The sequence below is a fragment of the Staurois parvus genome, unplaced genomic scaffold (assembly GCF_062004578.1).
Source record: "Staurois parvus isolate SC_StPar_1 unplaced genomic scaffold, SC_StPar_1.0 ptg002753l, whole genome shotgun sequence".
NCBI lineage: Eukaryota > Metazoa > Chordata > Amphibia > Anura > Ranidae > Staurois > Staurois parvus.
In genome coordinates this window covers 2,634,630-2,653,820 of record NW_028320549.1, presented here as the reverse complement: position 1 = coordinate 2,653,820, position 19,191 = coordinate 2,634,630, and the positions used below count along the sequence as shown (strand labels likewise).

Sequence of the window (19,191 nt, the reverse complement as noted above, 5' to 3'; positions counted from 1 at the left end):
TTTCATTTATATAACAAAAAACACAGTGGTGATCAAATACTGCCAAAAGAAAGCTCTACCTTTGTGAAAAAATTATATACATTTCATTTGGGTACAGTGTTTCATGACTGCGCAATTGCCAGTAAAATAGAACAGTGCTGAATAGCAAAAAATGGCCAGGTCATGAAGGGGATAAAACCTTCTGCAGTTCAAGTGGTTATATATACTATTTGGTTTTGAGTTTTTTATTATCAATAATTTAGTGCTAGCTGCTTGTTTTTCACAGGATCAAGTAATCGAAGTGCAGATTTTTCATTTCATCTTTTAAATGGATGAAATGAAATGGGATTTTCTCAAATCTAACTACAGGCAGAAACTGGAGCTTCTATCTTCAGCTTGTTCAGTTAAGCTTTGAAAATGAAAGATAGAAACTGATTGGTTGCCATGCTCAACTACTTTAGATTGTGTGCTGTGTTTTTTTTTTTTTTCTGCATTCCCCTGTGGTTACTTCTCTGGCTGTAGGAGAATGTAGCCCCCTCCATGCTGGGATAGTCTCTGATCACCAGTCAATAAATACATATCACCTTCTACTTGAGTACCTTTTAGTTTAGGAACTTTAGTCTGGACAATCTCTCATTCTCTGCAGCTGGGTAATATTTTGTAACATTGACCCTAGGTTCACATCTGTGCGGGTGGTGCCGCTGCGGATCCGCACGAAAATCCGTGCAGCCGCACCGCCCGCAGAGAGAATTGCGGACCCATGGGCGGGTGCCATCAGTTCTAATGGCATGCCGCACGCCCTGGAAAATGCAACCGTACTGCGAACCGAGGTTCCCGTGCGGGCTGCGTTTTCCAAAGAAGTGCAGGGCCTCCTTTGCCTGTGTGTTGCGGGCACGGGAGTCCATTCAAATGAATGGGCTCTCGTATCCGTGCACAACGCGGCCTGCACAACCGCATAGATGTGAACCGGGGGTGAGGCAGTAATGCAGGTTTTAGGTAGGGTTGTGGGTCAGGTTCAGGTCTCTCATCTACAACTTCTTGTTTTGAATCCATAAAACAAACCACCTGTATATATATTTGTATGTTGGCTGGTAAGCTTTCCTAAATGATTTCTCATGTGTTTTGCAGCATAAATTTGACACCACAAAACTGGGTGAATGGCGGGCACCAATGACCTTAAATTTCAAGGTAAATCCTAAGCTTGGCGTCTTTAGCAGTTTTGTTAATTCTCTATTTTAGTATGGCAGACTGAATATTGCACAGGTAACAAATGTAAAAAGTTCACACTTGGCTGCTTGTAGGACATTTTTATACTAAGGAAACATATTGCCTGGAAGAAGTGTTAAACCCAAAACCAAAACTGTAATATATTGCAGCTTTCCAATCCTTGGATGTGGTGGCTGCTTTACTTTTTATTTTTTTCTCCTCTGTTTTCACTTGTTGATCTGGCCTGTGACACACCTCCTGTATAATAGTGCCCTAATTGTGGATGAAGGAACACAGGGGCATCTTTGGACAGCAGCATTATCAGTCTGGGAGGGAGGGTAGTGTTAGATGTTCTAAGAGATTTAGATACACTAACAAATTGAAGCCAAACTCCAACTCAAGCTGCAGTTACACAGGCAGATACAGCAAACATTTTTATTTTTTATTTTGGGATAAAAATTTTACATACATAAAAGCTGATCCTTGTAAGCACCTCTGCCAGTGGTAAATGGTTTGTCTCAACACTCTCAACTGATACATTTGCAGGAGAGCTTGTTCTGTTGAAAAACAACAGACTTACTGGCCAGATCACCAGGGGAAAATAAAAGAAAACGAATGCAGCCGTCACATCTAAGAATTAGTAAGCTGCAATATAATAAATGATTGCTTTTGGGTTTAATACCACCTTAGGTTTTGTAGATATTCTGTACAAATCTGTCTGGCGGTGGTGTGACAGATGCCAGAACTTGCAACAGGTACATGTAAGTGTCAGGTTTATATCAATTTGGCAGAATGTCAACAGCACACTGAGGATCACCAGTCCAAAGTTTTAATGAACGATCACATCATTATAGCAAGGCAACATTTCGGAGTCTCGCAGGACTCCTTCTTCAGGCATGTGGTCTCATGCCTGATGAAGGGGTCCTGTGAGACTTCGAAACATTGCCTTGCTGTAACTATGTGATCGTTCATTAAAACGTTTCGACTGGTGATCCTCGGTGTGCTGGTAACATTCTCCCTTGCTGATTCTGTTCGGTTCCAGCCGACAGTCGCTGCAGCACCCACTTATACACACAGCCATTTTTAACGCAGGAACGTGTCTGTTTGGATTGTACACTTGTTTATATCGATTTGTCGTATCACTGACAGAACTGCCACAAGCTTCTTTCTTGTGAAGTAGCAGAAGTTTAAAGATCGAGAAGCTATCTGGAGAAGTTGGGAGAGTAAGTTGGGAAAGTAATGGAAATGTATATCAGTTCTAGGGGAGCTTAAGAAAAATATTTTGTTGCAGAATTGTCTCAATGAAAAATAATTACACATGACACAACCAGGGTGGATAAAAATCAATGATTTTTTTAAAAAATAAAAAAAATCTGATTTTTTTTTTTTATTTAAATCGGATTTTTTTTATTTAAATCAGATTTTTTTAAAATAAAATGCTTTTTGAGGAAAATATATTACCATCCAAAGGTTATTCCATCATGAAATAAAGATTAGTTTTTTAATTATGTAGAATAAGGCTGTATATGTTTAATTTTTTTGGTAAATAAATTCCATGAATCCATTCACAATGTCATGCTCTTCCAGAGGTTTTTGTAAGATTATTGGGCAGTTTCTCTGCCTACAAGATATTATCACAGATGATTGGTTTACTTTTGCAGTTCTCAAAACTGAATTTGACTCAGCGGAGATCACATGCCTCTTCTTCACAGCACAAATGTTATAACATGAACAGAGTTAAGAAAAAGACCTTAATCCTAACTTCTACAAACCTACGAATACAGAATCAACCCCTTCAGTGCTAAATTTCAAGAAGTTCAGTGAATAGAATAGAAACAATATTTTTCTGATTTTTTGGAGTGGAATAGATCTGCACAAGAAGAAAGTGAAACTAAGTGTGAGGAGGAAGGGGCTGACAGTCTAAGTTTCTTAAAATATATATATTTTGTTTAGCCAAATTAGTTGACAAACATGGATGTTTGTTGAAGCAAATCACATATGCTGGAATGTTATTGTTTCAGTTGAATAAATCTATTTAAATTGTTATTATTAAGGTAATGATTATTTTCTCCTTCCTAAGTACAACAGAAAAGTTGTCCAAATATGAATGATTAACCTATTAAACTGGGGATAAAAAAAACTAATATGAAAAATTGTTATTCTAAAAATCTTCATCTACTTGCATATTAAAGTTATACCAGCAAGAATTAGTCTTTATGTAGAAAACTAGGATTTAAATCAAGCCTTACTGACTAGTGATTTAAATCGTGATTTAAATCAGTTTGATTTAAATCAAATCTACCCTGGACACAACCAAACAATGAGACATTTACATTGACAGCTGTCTTGGTCACCTCCTGCCTGGCTGTTATGTGTATCCAAGGCTTTAGTATTTTATAAGTCACTGTATTGCAACAAGTATGCAGATCTGGACTTATGGCTTCATTTGATGCATTCTTGTACTGATTCAGGAAACCTTGAAGCCAGAGCCTGCCAGACAACTAGCCCTTTCAGAAGATGGTCAGCAATGGCACCCATGTATTCCTTTCACCACCGCTTATTTTCTATTTTGTTTATGCCATTGGCGATGAGGTTTGCAAAGTGACTTTTATGTTTTGCTTTGTGCCACTTGACAGAGTTTGATGATGCAGCCAATGTACCGCCTGCCAACCCCGATGCCACTACTGTGAATATTGGCGATACTGAAGACAGCAGTGGGAAGAAGAAAGGGTGGCAATCCAGAGAAGAAGAGGAGGACTTATTGGGAAATGAAGATTCTGATAAAACAGAGGTGAAATACAGGAAAAACTATGGGGATTACACTGGGCCTAGTTTATCAAACTATCTGCAATAATATAACACCCAGGAAGTTAGTAATTTTAGAAGGAAAGGTCAGCGATGGTTGTCTACAACAGCCTTTCTCAACCAGGCTGCCTTGAGGTTTCTTCATGGGTGCCTTGGCAAAATGTCTGAAAATTGCCCAAAACTTGTATACAAGCCACCGGGTGGAACAAGCCTGCCTTTTAGTTACACAAAGGCACAGGTTTTCATTGTGCATCATTACAACCTTCTAGCTGCCAGCATCCTGACAACCAATTACATCATCAGTTGATGAGGATGATGTCAGCTTCCTGCACAGCATCCTAGTTTGACCTCCCTCGCCCCTCTCCATCAGTGCTGGGGTCACATTAGCTCAGTGATTGGGAAAAACTGAGGGAGAAGAGAAACATTGGAATACTAGTCAGTACCAGTGTGCAAAAAGTGTATTTGCTTTGGAAGAATAAATCACCACTAATGTTGGATGTCCTACATGTGTGGATGTTGCTGTGTTATATAAAACTATTAGAATAGTTTTTCACATATTAGAATGGGGTGCCCATAATTTTAAAGAGGCCTCGGGACTGTCTATAATTTTAAAGGGTGCCTTGACCGAAAAAAGGTTGAGAAACACTGGCCTACAATATCTGTCATGACAGCGTTCCTGTAATTTTTTAACTTAAATCTTTAGGTAGTGTAGGAAAGGCATTTATTTTACATAGAGATCAGTCTTAAGGACAAACAGCCATCATTTTTGGTGTGAGAGACCAAATACTGTATATCTTTTACTGTAGCTCCAAGATCAGATATATCAGTAGTCGTAGCTCCAAGACCAGAAGGCATCTTTTTTTTTTTCTTTCTTTTTTTTTTTTTTTTGCAGAGGCTGAGGTTGATGAGAATCTTCACTTTAAAAACGTGTGTATATTGGAGATGAGTTCAAAGTGTTTGCCCAAACTTTGGCTGGACAGTGTTTGTCCAGATGCTGGACTTTCTACTTGTTCAGCTGGAGCTGAACGTCGTGTGAAGTAGTAGTATTTCTACCACTACTATATATGACAGCTTTCTTGCTGTAAATGGTTGCTAAGGAAGCAGTGGGTGCAGACATCCAAAACATTCTTAGCAACCAATGACATCACCCAGCCCCATTCATTTACTTGTTGGGATTCTCTGGCCATGTAAACAAAGAGGTGGATTAAGGGTCATGTCACTGACTAAATATGTCCTTATTCAGTCATTGACATTGACCAAATATTGTTATGGTCATATTTGGTCAATTACATCACCCAAGAAATGAGCCCCTTTTTTTTACCTTTTAGCAGCGGGGCCTGGGAGGTATCATTTGGTACCAGCTGATTCTTTTGGCGGGTATTGAGCGTTATTCATAATAACTAAAGTTGTTCTGCATCACAACTTGATTATCAGTGGATTTACGTTGTTGAACCTATTATTATTAATATTTTTTTTAATAAAGGACTGATCAAAAAGTATGTAAGTATATTTACTCTTCACTTTCTCATGTGAATGAGTAGCGGTTATTACTCATTCACACGGGGAGGCGGTTTTTCGGTGCCTCCTTATTGTTAAAGGAGACTTCCAGATTCTGATAAGCCCCGTTGCCTACAGCCCTTCGGTTGTAGTAAAGAGTCCCTTGTCCCCTACGTCTTATATGTTATATGTTGAGGGGGGGATAAGGGGAAGCACCTCCCTCCCTTAGACTGTACGCTCAGATAATGGTCTGATATGCAGTTTTTGGGGGACCCTATGCCTGTTTTTTGTGTGTGGTTCCCCCTTAAAATGTATGCAGACATCAAGGATAAAAGTCTCATATGCATTTTTAGGGGTGAGGCCTATGTCTGGTTTGTATAGAAAATATGTTTTTATTTTTCAGCTGCTTGCAGGACAGAAGAGAATTGCACCCTTCTGGACATTTGAGTATTACCAGACTTTCTTCGATGTTGATACTTACCAGGTAAAAGGCATGTCCAGAATCTGTAGTGTAAATAGTCTATAAATTGGAGAATAGTACCCATATTAGTGTATATAAGGCAACATATTGTATATTTCAGTAAGCAGTGAGTTTGTTTTGGTTGCAGTATGTATCAGACAGATCTAAAATAACACCAATAAATGTAGTTATATATTCTTTATTGCAGCTAGTGTAAGAAACTAAATTTTGAATTGATACCAGCCTCTTGTATTCCCTTTGTAAATGTTGAGAGTGGGAGAGGCACATGTCATTCAAGCTCTGCTGCATATATAGAAGATGTGCAGACAAGGAATTTACCTGCTTGTCTGAACTTCAGATTTTAATACATTTTTGGTAACCTTCATATTTTTTTTTGTCTAAACACCTGGGGAGCACTTCATCTACATCCAGCAACTAGGCCATACATACACGCCCAGTATTCCCTCCACACCCAATCTAACTGGGAGGCATATCACCCAATCCTGGACTGCCTGTGTCAGGGGGATGAACATTGTCAGGATACTCTGCTCACTCATCATCTGGAGAGATTACTATTACTATTATACAGGTTTATATAGCACCAACAGTTCCACTTGCAGCAAAGAGGCTGTGCATACTTCATATTTTTACATGCTTGCTTTTTATATTTTTTTTTTTTAGTGTATTAGTTATAGCTATTTGTATAGAGTGTAGGTTGGCCTCACTCAACAGTTAAGATATGTATGTATGTATGCAGGTTAGTGAGCGCACTCTGAAAAGCGGCTATTGCACTAAAAGGAACCACAAAACCTCTCTAATAGAATTTATCAATGGGGAGTGCAGTGCTACAAAAAGTCATGAACAAACTGAACCTTCAGCAAAGAGATAAATGAATGAATAAATGACATATGTCCAGTACAATAATATCATGTGAAACATATAGTCCAATAATATTAATAATAATCGACTTCAATCACTGTGGGTATGGTCCGGTATCCTGATGTAGAGGTATAGATAGATTGCCTACTCACCAGAAGCGCAATCTCACTGCGCATATCAAGATCACATGCATCCGGGAATCCTGGATAGGAGCTGCCTGGTATTGTAATCCTCTGGTGGTCACTCAATGGTGTGTGAGAAGGATACCGGTCTGGTCACAGCGTACTTACTCCTCAGATCTGCACCGATGCCTGAAATACTGGGGCTGAGGTTTGGAGGCTCACTCCTACAGTAGACGTGTGTTTACACGAAACGCATCTAGGAGGAGCCCTTGCATGCCTTGACGTCACGCCGCTGGATCAGAAGATCTGGCGGCCACCATATGAGTTATACTGGTCAGTGCTTTTTAGGTGCTTTTATTACTGTTTACAAGCAGCTTCCTACCACTACCCGCAGTCACTGTCATGTGTGTACATTTCTGCTTAAACTCGATTTAATAAACCTTTTTATCAACATTACTACACTATGAGCACCTTTATTCTCTATACCTGGCACGATACCTCAGCCCCAATATTTCAGGCATCGGTGCAGATCTGAGGAGTAAGTACATTGTGGCCAGACCAGTATCCTTTTCACACCATTGAGTGACCACCAGAGGATTACAATACCAGGCAGCTCCTATCCAGGATTCCCGGATGCATGTGATCTTGATATGCGCAGTGAGACTGCACTTCTGGTGAGTAGGCAATCTATCTATACCTCTACATCAGGATACCGGACCATACCCACAGTGATTGAAGTCGATTATTATTAATATTATTGGACTATATGTTTCACATGATATTATTGTACTGAACATATGTCATTTATTCATTCATTTATCTCTTTGCTGAAGGTTCAGTTTGTTCATGACTTTTTGTAACGCTGCACTCCCCATTGATATAAACAGTTAAGATAAGATATCAGCCACCCAGTAAGTGCATTATTTCCATTGAGCTGGCAGACCTATGGACTTACATTATGAGAAGAACACTTAAACACAACTAGTGTTTGTAATTATGTATATAGAAAGCTGTACATATATGGGGCAACCATATTGGCCCATTACATTGTTAGGGTCGGCTTCTTCTCTAACAAATTAAACACAGAAAAAAGGTTTAATAAAAGGAAACCACATTGATAAGATAACTTACATCAAGCTGACCTCTCTATACCTAAAAACACTGAATATTCTTTACTGTACATTGCCTTTAACAAAAACTGAATGTGTTTGCTTACATATTGTAACACAATGCCACAGGTTCTGGATAGGATAAAAGGTTCCGTCTTACCAATACCAGGAAGAAATTTTGTACGGTTGTATGTCAGAAGCAATCCAGATCTTTATGGTGAGTTTTAACTTCACTGTTGAAGTCCTTTGTGCAAGAAACTTCTTAAAGTAGGAGTGGGTTTTAAAGAGACAGTGTTACCCCCCCCCCCCTTCCCTTAGAGTGCATAGCGGCACACCTATCTCTGATTTTGAGCACTTTCATATGTGGGAGGGCACATGCTTCCCCATATCCCCACTCTGTTAAAGAGGCAAAACATGGGCCCAGAGAGAGCAGCTGGGTATACATTGCTGGGGCTCTTTTTAGGAGGGACTGTTACTTTTGCCTGACCAGAGTGAAAGTGTCATTCGATATCCACTTTCCTGGAAAACTTGACTGCATAGATACCTTTTACATTCCTTTTTTGTTAAATAAATAATTTTATTTTAATAAATGTATTTTTTTTTTTTTACACTAGCTGTTTTATCAGATTTTAGGCTTATGCTTTCATTGACTGCATTACATGTAAAATGTAGAGAATAACATTTCTTTCCTTTTAAAAGGTCCTATTTGGATATGTGCCACCCTGGTTTTTACAATCACCATAAGTGGGAATTTTTCCAACTTCCTGCTGCACAGGGGAGAGCCACAATACCATTATGTGCCTGAATTTAGAAAAGGTCAGTGATTGTGAAGTAATTTTTCTGTATCTGTGAGTAAACTGACATTCCCTATTGGAAGTTGACCTAGATAGATCTGAGGAGCATAGGATTCTCTTTGTAAAACAAACTTTAACTAACTTGGTCATTCACAGGTTTCTTCGGGTTAGTAGTGTGTGTGTGTATGTATGTATGTATGTGTATATATATATATGTGTATGTGTGTGTGTGTGTGTGTGTGTGTGTGTATATATATATATATATATATATATATATATATATATATATATGTGTGTGTGTGTGTGTGTATATGTATATGTGTGTGTGTGTGTATATGTATATGTGTGTGTGTGTGTGTGTGTGTGTATATGTATATATATGTGTGTGTGTGTGTGTGTGTGTGTGTGTGTGTGTGTGTGTATGTATGTATGTATGGAAAGGTAAGTATTCCTCTTCTTTTGCAAGCACCGTTTTGCACTGCTAAGTTAGTGATAGGATCATATGAAACTTTCTTTCCTCCTGCAGAGTGAAGTAGCATTCGCAAAACTGCTGATTAATATGCCACTGCCAGCTTATAGAATAATGAGGCAGCTTTAGCACATCTCAGAGGACAGAAGGGAATTGGGAGTGGGTGTCCTAGCCGAACATAAAGTGAGCTATCAAAAAGATTTTTATAGAGTGCTTGTGAGCCACTAAAATACTAAGAATTAATTATAAATGGTGATATTTGATTCTGTGCAGTATTATGGTTCGCTGACGCTCATACACATATTCATATTCATGTGTTAATCAATCTAAAAATTAAATACAACAGTGTCACGCTCCAAATATGAATTTTAAATATCCTACAAGTGCTTAATAAACATAATCCCCTTAATAATGTGCTTAATCCAAAATTATGATCAATACTAAACATTAAATGAATTCAAATTGAATAAAAATATGTGATAAATTGATATTCAAAATTTGTGATAAAATGAATAAAAAATATATAAATAAAAAAAATAAAAATCATATAAAATGTGATTGTCCCAAAGTCAGTTGGTGTAATCCAAGACTGTGTCCACTTCCTGTGATTTGCTCAGCAGACCTTAATAATATTATGCACTCACCTTAATGAAAGCCTAACTTTCAATTAGGTAAAATTGGCTTTATATCCCAATAATAGCAGGATATTTCAACTTCTCTGCATTTTGCGATTTAAAGGATTATGGATGTAATGCGGTGCTTCGTCCACCGGGGTTTCCTGGATGTTCTGATCCTTTGATATAGGTGGAAATATATAGACCTCTCCCTCTGAATGCCATAGGACATTTTTATTCAATTTGAATTAATTTAATGTTTAGTATTGATCATGATTTTGGATTAAGCACATTATTAAGGAGATTATTTTTATTAAGCACTTGTAGGATATTTAAAATTCATATTTGGAGCACGACACAGTTGTATTGAATTTTTATAAAGTCAGCTATGCTCTGGGTAATGGTATGTTAAGTGAAGGCGATTGTGATCTTTAGCGTAAAGGAACTGTATGTATTGTTTGAGGAGTGGTTAATTGAGATTCTACAGATAGTGTAACTGTACTTAGGAGAGAGGGCGCTGCTTGTTACACCCAGTTTATGGGCACCAGCAGATGTTTTGTTTGCTAAGACTCCCTTGGAAATTACTGCCAATCTCAGCTCAGCTAGAGCAAAACATTAAATGCAGTATATAGTGAGGAAAAATTGCAAATTGGTAGCAAGAGGTATAAAATTTTTAGTAAATGTTTGGTTTTACTGTGCCATTGTAAAAGATGCTTTTAGAACATATATTTTGTGCAAGGCCTGTTAAAGGATATTTTAGAAACATAGAAAAGTGATGGCAGAAAAAAGACTTAGTGGTCTATCGAGTCTGCACAATTTTTTTTTTTCTTTTTATACATGTTTGGATTTTTTTCTTTTTTCATTAAAGCGGTAGTAAACTGCACCAAAGAAGCACAAAAAAATGAGCACCAAGGTAGTTTTAGTTGTAATGTACTAGTATGCAATGCATACAAGCACATCATGACAGACTTACCTGAAACCAAAGCCCTCCAGCAGTGTGGTGTCATGGGTCACAGCGCTTCCATCTTCACCCGCCCCTCCTTCCAGGTTTGTGGGCTTCAGTCTTGTGCGCAGGAGTCACCCCGCAGCACAGAGCTCAGAAGGAATGGCACAGGTATGCTGTTCCTTCAGAGCCCATGCGCCAGTGACGTCACTGGCTGCTGCAAAAGTAGATATCTCCTAAATGGTTCAAGTTTGGGAGATATCTACTGTACCTATAGGAAAGTATTATTATAGGCTTACCTATAGGTAAAAATGAAAGACGTGGCTTTAACTTTTTTTGTCTGGGTATAGATCTATGTTTGTCCCATGCATGTTTGAAGCCATTCACTATTGACTGGCTTACTACCTCTGCTGTAAATTTATTCCAAGCATCAACTGCTCTTTCAGTAAAATAATACTTTCTAAGCTTAGTTTTGAACTTTCCTCCAGTTTGTTGTCATGTCCCTGTGTTCTTGATTTTGGTTTCATATTGAAAATACTGCCCTTTAGCATTCATTCATTAACAACCTCCCGCCCACTTTATACTAGGTCCACTTTATACTATGTAGTACAGTGGATATAGAAAAAAATCGCCCCCTTTTTAAAATAATCAAATTTTGTTGCGTTTTATCCAGCTATATGCAACTTATAGCATCCAAGTGGAAGATATAACACCCAACATGTCGGAAAAAGCAAAATCAAAAACAGAATCTTGATTGACTTGTAAACTCAATCAGGTGTAGCTATTCACCTTCTCAATGGCACACAAAGACTTTCAACTGTGATCAGGTGTGGTCATTTGATTGATAATTAGGTCAGCATGACAAGAGCTTTCCTGGAGCATTTCCGTCCCTCGTAGTGCAACTGAAGCAAACAATTGACTATGGGGCACTGTCAAAAGATCTCTGGGATAAAGTTGTGGACAGGCACAAGTCAGGAGTTGGATAAAAAAAAATTGAAGGCTTTATCAATGCCTAGAAGCACAGTGAAGTCTATTCTTAAGAACTGGAAGGTATTTGGTACAACATAGACCCTCCCTGGATCAGGATGTCGTTCCAAACTGGATGAAAGAGCCAGGAGGAAACTGATTAGAGAGGCTATCAAGAGGCTTACAGCAACTGAAGCATTTGCAGGAATTTATGGCAAAGAGTGGTCATTGTGTGCATGTGCGCATATCACACATTCTCCACAATTGTGGCTTGTATGGGAGGGTTGCAAGAAAAAAGCCACTCCTCAAGAAAGGCCAGATGCAGTTACGACTGAGCTTTTCCAAAACGTACCTTGAAGTTTTGGAGGCCACGTGGAAAAAGGTGCCGTGTAAGACTAAAATTTGAATTGTTTGGCCTCAACACTAAACGATAAGTCTGTCCGAAATCCAATCCACCATCCAGATAACACCATTCCTACTGTAAAACATGGAGGTAGTAATATCCAGTTATGGGGGGTTCTCTGCAGCAGGGACTGGAGCACTTGTCAGGATAGAAGGAATAATGGGTGGGGCAAAATACTGTCCAATTCTTGAGGAAAATCTGCTGCCCTCTGCCAGAAAGTTGTCAATAGGAAGAAGGTTTACATGACAATGACCCAAAGCACACAGCAAAAATTACCACAGAATGGTTCTAGGAGAAAGAGAGGTGAATGTGTTTGCATGGCCTAGTCAGAGCCCAGACTTAAACCCCATTGAGAATCTGTGGAATGACTTTAAGATTGCAATCCACAGACAGTCACCAACAAATATATCTGAACTTGAGCAGTTCTGCAAAGTAGAGCGAGCAAACATTGCAAAGTCTAGATGTGCAGTTAGTAGAAACATAACGCAACAGACTAAAGGCTGGAATTAAAGCAAAAGTGGTTCAACAAAATACTGACACAAAGTGGGGGGGGAGTGATCCTTTTTCCAACTCGGTGATTCTGTTTTTGATTTTTTTTTTGCTTGCATGTTGGTGTTATATCTTTCACTTGGATGTTATAAGTTGCACTGGGTAAATACAGCCGGATAAAACAAAAACTGACTTCATTTTAGGCTGCAAAACAACAAAATGTGATTATTTTAAAGGGGGTGATTCTTTTCTATACCCACTGTATACAACAATACAAAACTGACATACCTATTTCATTGTAATCAATATGTTGTGTATTAAATATATACCACTATATATGACAAAGAGCTTTCCTAGTTTGTATTTATTGAACCCCCAAAATTGTAAAACCTAAAATCTCTATGCTATACAGTTGTTACATTCTAATGCAGTTACTACCTGAAGCTGAGCCCCTCCTGTTTACATTTGTCCTACACAGCGTTGGGTGGACAGACAAACCAACATCTCTTATGTATTCAGTTTGAGAGTTTTTTTGGATTAAATAACTGTGGTGCAGCTTGCTCCTTCAAGAAACAGACTGAGACTGTTGCCACTGTGCAGTTTTCACATACACAGTGGCAACAGCAAGTGGGGAGACACAGGGCTGGGTATATTTTTTTAATGAGCCTGCCTGCCTGGTATGCCCAAGATTTACCGTTGGTTAACGGCTAAGTTCACTAAGAACTGATATAACTGACTAGCGTCTGTTTCACATAGATCACAGCTACTCTAGCTCTCCAGAACTCCATTGGCAAAAAGGTCCAGTAACCATTGTTAATTTGTCCATATCCATTCACCATGTGTGTGTTTTTGTTTCTTGCAGTTTCCATCGCTGCCACTGCCATTTATGCATATGCCTGGTTGGTGCCTCTGGCTCTCTGGGGCTTCTTATCGTGGAGACACAGCAAAGTGATGAGCATGGTGTCCTACTCTTTCTTGGAAATAGTGTGTGTTTATGGATACTCGCTCTTCATTTACATCCCCACTTCAGTAAGTCCATCCGGCAGCCATTAGTGAACGTGTTATCTGGTTCTTTTTCTTATAAGCATTAATTATAGAAACAAGGAGCTCCAGTTAGACACAGTACACCTAAAATATGCAGTAACCTTTGCCTTGCAGAAGGAAGAGCACATGATACAGTATGTTCCTCTCTGCCAGCACAAACACACCATGCCAGGCTCTGCCAGAGTAAACTACAGTCCGATTTATATGAAGCAGGAAATATTTGTTAACAACAATCATAAAGAATAAATATTCTGAGCCCAAATGTTCCAATAATATATTCTTCAGTTTTTTTTTAGGAAATGTATAGTCATAAAGTAGAAATTTATTTTGTCCTGCCTGTTTGCCATTATGGATAAAGATGATACAGTACTATACCATGCAGTGAATCTGTATTCTTCCCAAACCTGCACTGAAATCTTACTAACAGTGCATATTTTGCAGGTGACTTCACATGCACACTTGTGGAGTAATCGGTGCCTCAGCAATCTAATTTTGCTTGTGTATTAATAAAAAAAAAAAAAAAAAAAAGAATCTTGAAAAGAACTGTTGCCATGACTTAAGGATGGGTTGAGGAAACACCACTATAAGTAAACCAATGCTTATTCATATAGCCCAGTGTGCAGTACAGATATATGTGAGATGTTGGAATAAATCACAGCTCTAGCCAAAACTTAAAGCAGAACTTAAAGCAGAACTTGTGTCAAAACTTTTATTTTCCTATGCAGTGAGGCTGTGCCCGCACTGCATGGGTTAAGTGCTTGATTTGTCCAGTGGCTCAGAGAAAAGCTGTGCTTACCCATTCCTCTGATCCTCTGGAAAACCGTGCTTCCCCACGTCCAACGGTGGACTGTTCCTGCTGTCCTCACGTCTGGAGCTGGTCTATGGGTGCTAGGACATCAGATACAGCCCATTCACAAGACCTCTAGTATACGGGAAGAGCAGCAGCAGCAGCGGCAGGGAACGGACTTGTGCTTGGAGGATCGGCCGATTAGGTAAGTATATCGTTGCTTTCCAAGCCCCTAGGAAAAAACGAGCCTTTAACCCATAATAAATACTTTTGCATGGAATTCTTCTTTAAGCCTAGTACACATGAAGAGAGTATCGGACTAAAGATCGTCCATTTTTTTTTCTTTCCTGCTGGTCTCATATCAAAATCGAATAGGTTACTAGAGTTACGAAAATTTTCATAAGACAGAATACAACTTCCCAGGATGATGTAATGTTTTGTATTGTATCATAATGTAATCTTTCGTTTCGGAGCATGCGCGGTCTTGGTCACTCGATTTTTTTATTTATTTTTTTATACAGAAAAATACTGTACTGATTACACAAAGATCATTCATTCTGTTGTCTTACGATAAACATTTTCATACTTGTCCCTTTGGATAATTTTTGCTTGAATTTTCCTGATCAGTTCTCAAAAGCTGTGTACTAATGATCAGATTATTGGAGGATCATCCTGAAAATGTTTTTTTGTCGTCCAATATTCTCATCGTACTCATCGGCTTTAATCAGTTGTGGTCATCATGGAAAGAGGTTAGGACATCTGTGAGGTTTTAAATGTTGTCTGTCTCCCTGGTAAGAAGACTTCCCTTTCCTTTCTGTTTTGATATCCATCACAGGGCAGGAAGTCAGGTGAAACGTCCCCCAGCTGGATCCAGATGGCATTGAAAACTTGACAGAGATTTTAAGAGCATGGAAGGGTCAGAAAAGAACCCCCATTTCTGCCACTTATTATTTGACAGAATCGATCAAACCAGAAATTGAGAGTAAATTTCCCCAAGCGGTACAGTAAAAATAGTTGTTTTTTTTTTCTGGAGTTAGGCCTTAACATGTCATGCACTTCTTCTTTTTCTCTGTTGATAATGTAAAAATAAATCTTAAAATAATTTGTTAGATATCTGAGCAGTGTTCTGCCCATATTCTGAATGCCCTCTCTAGCAGGGATGCTTGCTAGGGCAGGCAGTCTAAATCAATGGTGTGTAGAACTTGAAGGGGTCAGCTCAGTACAGTCTTCTTTTTTTTTTTTTTGGACTGGGTGCTTGGCTGTTGTTTGACAGGGATCAGAGTTTAACTGTGTTACATAGCCTAAGGCTTGTTGGACATGATGTTGGATGCAGAAGTGAATGCACATAGCTTTTTGGCCAGTCTTCAAATAATTTAATTCTGTGGGGAGCAGTGTTGGTCAACAGGCTTGCAGTGTTAGTTCCATCCTAAACAAGGAAGGCCATGGTGCGTTTGGGTGGCTTCTGTGCAGAGTGAAACGAACACCTGAGTTTTCTAAACTCATTTATGTGGGCTAAGCAAAGAGGCTGAATACACTATTTCCAGCCTACACCAAGGACCATGTGGAGCACCGTTATGACAATCCATGGGTATTCAGCCTAAGCTTCACACAAAGATACATTAGTCACAGTTGATCCATAGTAGAGATGAGTGACGGTTTATTGTTGTCTAGTTTTGTTTCTATTTTAAATCCAAAGCAAATGCTAACTTATCAAATAATAAATAAGGGTCAAACTCCCACTTGGTAATGTACATGTTGTTAAGTAAAAGAAGCAGTAAGTAAATACAAGATTAATGTTACATTGTGAACCCATTTGTAGTGTAATCTGTACAGTTTAATCTCTATAATTCTTTTTAAAGCAATAAAAGCGACTTGGCAGAAGAGTGAGATATTTATTGCCTCTGAGTGAGATATAACCTGATGATGGTGAGGTTTTTCTCCTGGGTTCATTCTCAGTGGAATGAAGACAGATAAATGCTGCTCAGTTAGGTTATCTGTCCACTCACATGCAGGAGTAGTGTAAACATTAGACTGGAGAGGGCTCAGCTGAAGTGATGATATAGCATTTTAAGGAATGTCTTTCTTTTAAAAGAGATGTTCAGGAATTTAAAAAAAAAAAAAAAAAAAAAAATCATACTCACCTAGATGGCTACAGCACTGATCCCATCTGCAGGTGTCCCCTGTCGGCTCTTCCCCAAGAACTGAGAGATCAAACATCGCTGATTGCTTAGTTCTCCCTCTCCTCTCTGAGCAGACATCAGTCCCTGGCTTTCTGCTCTGCCCCTCCTGTGCTCACTGGAGTGCCGGGCTGTGGAGGGGGTCGGGGGGGCTGGCTCAGGCTCTCAGTGGCATGCTGAGAGGCTGAGCCAGCTGCCAGCCCAGGCATCTGGGTTGATCCTGACTGTAAAGTTGGGATCTTTCTCCAGACCGGAACGGCTGTGTGACATCAGCTGACAGAGGGCTAAAGCTCTGAAAACTGGTCACAGGAATGCAGAACAAACTGCACTCCTGGTGTCTATTGGAAGAGCTTTGTATATCGTTCTCCTTTTAATTACGAAGAGAAGATAGGATACATTTTTATAACTACTCATTTTACACTAATCTGAGTTTCTTGTATGGCACTGTAGCAAAATTCCAATAAGCACTTCACAGGGTTTCTTAAGTTGTACTTCCTGAATTCTGTGCTACTCCACTTCCTCTCTGCTTCTGGGTCATCAATAACACAAACGCTTTTAAGAATCTGATTGGTGGCTGTGAAAAAAAAACTCTTTTTTTACAACTGGCTTCTGTATGTGAGAAATGGCAAGGAGTCTGCCCTGAGTGTGTTAGGGGAAAGCTCTTGTTTTATAAGCAGGGGCTTTTATATTATAAGGTTACCATCAAAAAAGCAGCAGGGTGGACTAGAACAGTGCAGCAATACCTGGATGAAAAACAGGGTATTGAGTAGGTTGGTCGGAAGGCTTTGTCCCCTGCATAAATGTCAAGGTTTAAATTAAGAAGAAGAAAAAGCTCCTGCACTCACAAGACAGGGCATAAGTGGACCAAGATTCTTCCAAATTTCCATTCAATCAAGTCAGGCAAAACTATGCAGCCTCCTTAAGGCTGGGGAAGTCCAGAAAAGACACTAAAAACAAAACAAAAAAAAGGGCGCCCAAGCCTTGCACATTACTTCAACACAAGTCTTTTATTAATAGAGTAAAACAAATACTCGCAGACATCATGATTCACAAGCATATCGTGACCGACACTGGCCCGGGTTAGTTAAAGTGCTGAGTGGATTCCAAAAAAACCAGGAAAAGATTTAAAACTGATGCGTCCTCTCCCACTCGAAATGCGTCAGCCGTTTTCAAGTGTCTCTGGTTTTGAAATCCACTCAGCACTTTGTCACTCGGGCCAGTGTGATATGCTTCTGAATCTTGATGTTTGTGAGTATATATCTGTTTCACTTTTCTTTTTCTTATTTTTCAGTTACTTTTATATATATATATATATATATATATATATATATATATATATATATATAAGGCTCCACATATAAACATTTCTTGCTAACATAAAGACAGCTTTGACCTTTTTGTATTTCTGTTTGCCCTGCAGCTGTTTCTTTTCTCTTCATTTTACATTAAGATTGGGCCTTTATTTATAGTTGATCAATCAAAAGCTTTCAGTTGGCCAACTAGAAAGTCACCAATTGCCCAATAATGAACTACGACTTGTACTAACATACCCATATTACTAAATCTATGATCTATAACAGCCTGTGCGCTGTGTTTCCCATGCCTAGTCTTTCTCTTTTCTAATTGCTTTCTTTTTCAGGTTCTGTGGATCATTCAATCAGAAATCCTGCGCTGGGTCCTCATGTCTTTAGCCATGTGTTTGTCTGGAGCTGTGCTCATGCTCACATTTTGGCCAGCTGTGCGGGAAGATAACCGAAAAGTTGCCATCTCCACCTTAGTGGCGATAATGCTGCTCCATGTACTGCTGGCAGTTGGTTGTGGGGTAAGAGAACACCATATTGTCCATGAGCTAAGGAGTCGTATTAGAGGCAAGGGAGGGATGATACATGATTATGCAGAGGTATAATAGGCAAGTGTGTGACTCTCCAACGTTAGTCCATTTATTAGGACCTATACAACAGCTGTAGAATAATATTTTTTAAATTCACACTCAAAAGAGGCCCAACTTTTAAAACTTTTTTTATCCCAAATCTGTTTGTTAAAATGCTGTTGCTGTCTAGAAAACTCATTCTGAAGTGAGACAGTATTGACTGCCATGGTGTTGAAGAGGTAGAAGTTCTGCATATCTAGAAGCTGAACTCCTGGCAAACAGCTAACTACACAGTTGGAATGGGATCTAATGTTTCTTTGCTGAGGTTTTGCTTTCACTTTTCACAGCTCTCCTCCCCACCCTTTGACTGGATGGTGAAGGGAGAAGCAGCACACTGATGAGCTAATCTCTATGCTCATTCCACCTATCAGCATGCTTCTTGCCCAAGTTTGCTTTGATGTTCCATTCATCTGAATTAAACCTTTTGACTGATAAGGGATAAGTCGCTGATGTTTGATGACTAAGGCTCAGTTCACACTAATTCAACGAGATTTTGATGTGATTTTCAGTGCGGCTTT

General features: G+C 39.1%; 1 protein-coding gene across 1 annotated transcript in view; it reads left to right on the top strand.

The window, feature by feature from the left end:
* The window catches only part of YIPF1 (Yip1 domain family member 1), a 32,181-nt gene that overhangs the window by 7,411 nt on the left and 5,579 nt on the right, over nt 1-19,191 (top strand). Inside the window, exons 2-8 of the mRNA XM_089666600.1 lie at nt 1,108-1,167; nt 3,822-3,976; nt 5,891-5,971; nt 8,187-8,274; nt 8,757-8,873; nt 13,598-13,764; nt 18,383-18,565. Coding sequence (XP_089522726.1) covers nt 1,137-1,167; nt 3,822-3,976; nt 5,891-5,971; nt 8,187-8,274; nt 8,757-8,873; nt 13,598-13,764; nt 18,383-18,565 — 822 coding nt within the window. The 5' untranslated portion in view covers nt 1,108-1,136. The remainder of the gene's footprint in view (nt 1-1,107; nt 1,168-3,821; nt 3,977-5,890; nt 5,972-8,186; nt 8,275-8,756; nt 8,874-13,597; nt 13,765-18,382; nt 18,566-19,191) is intronic.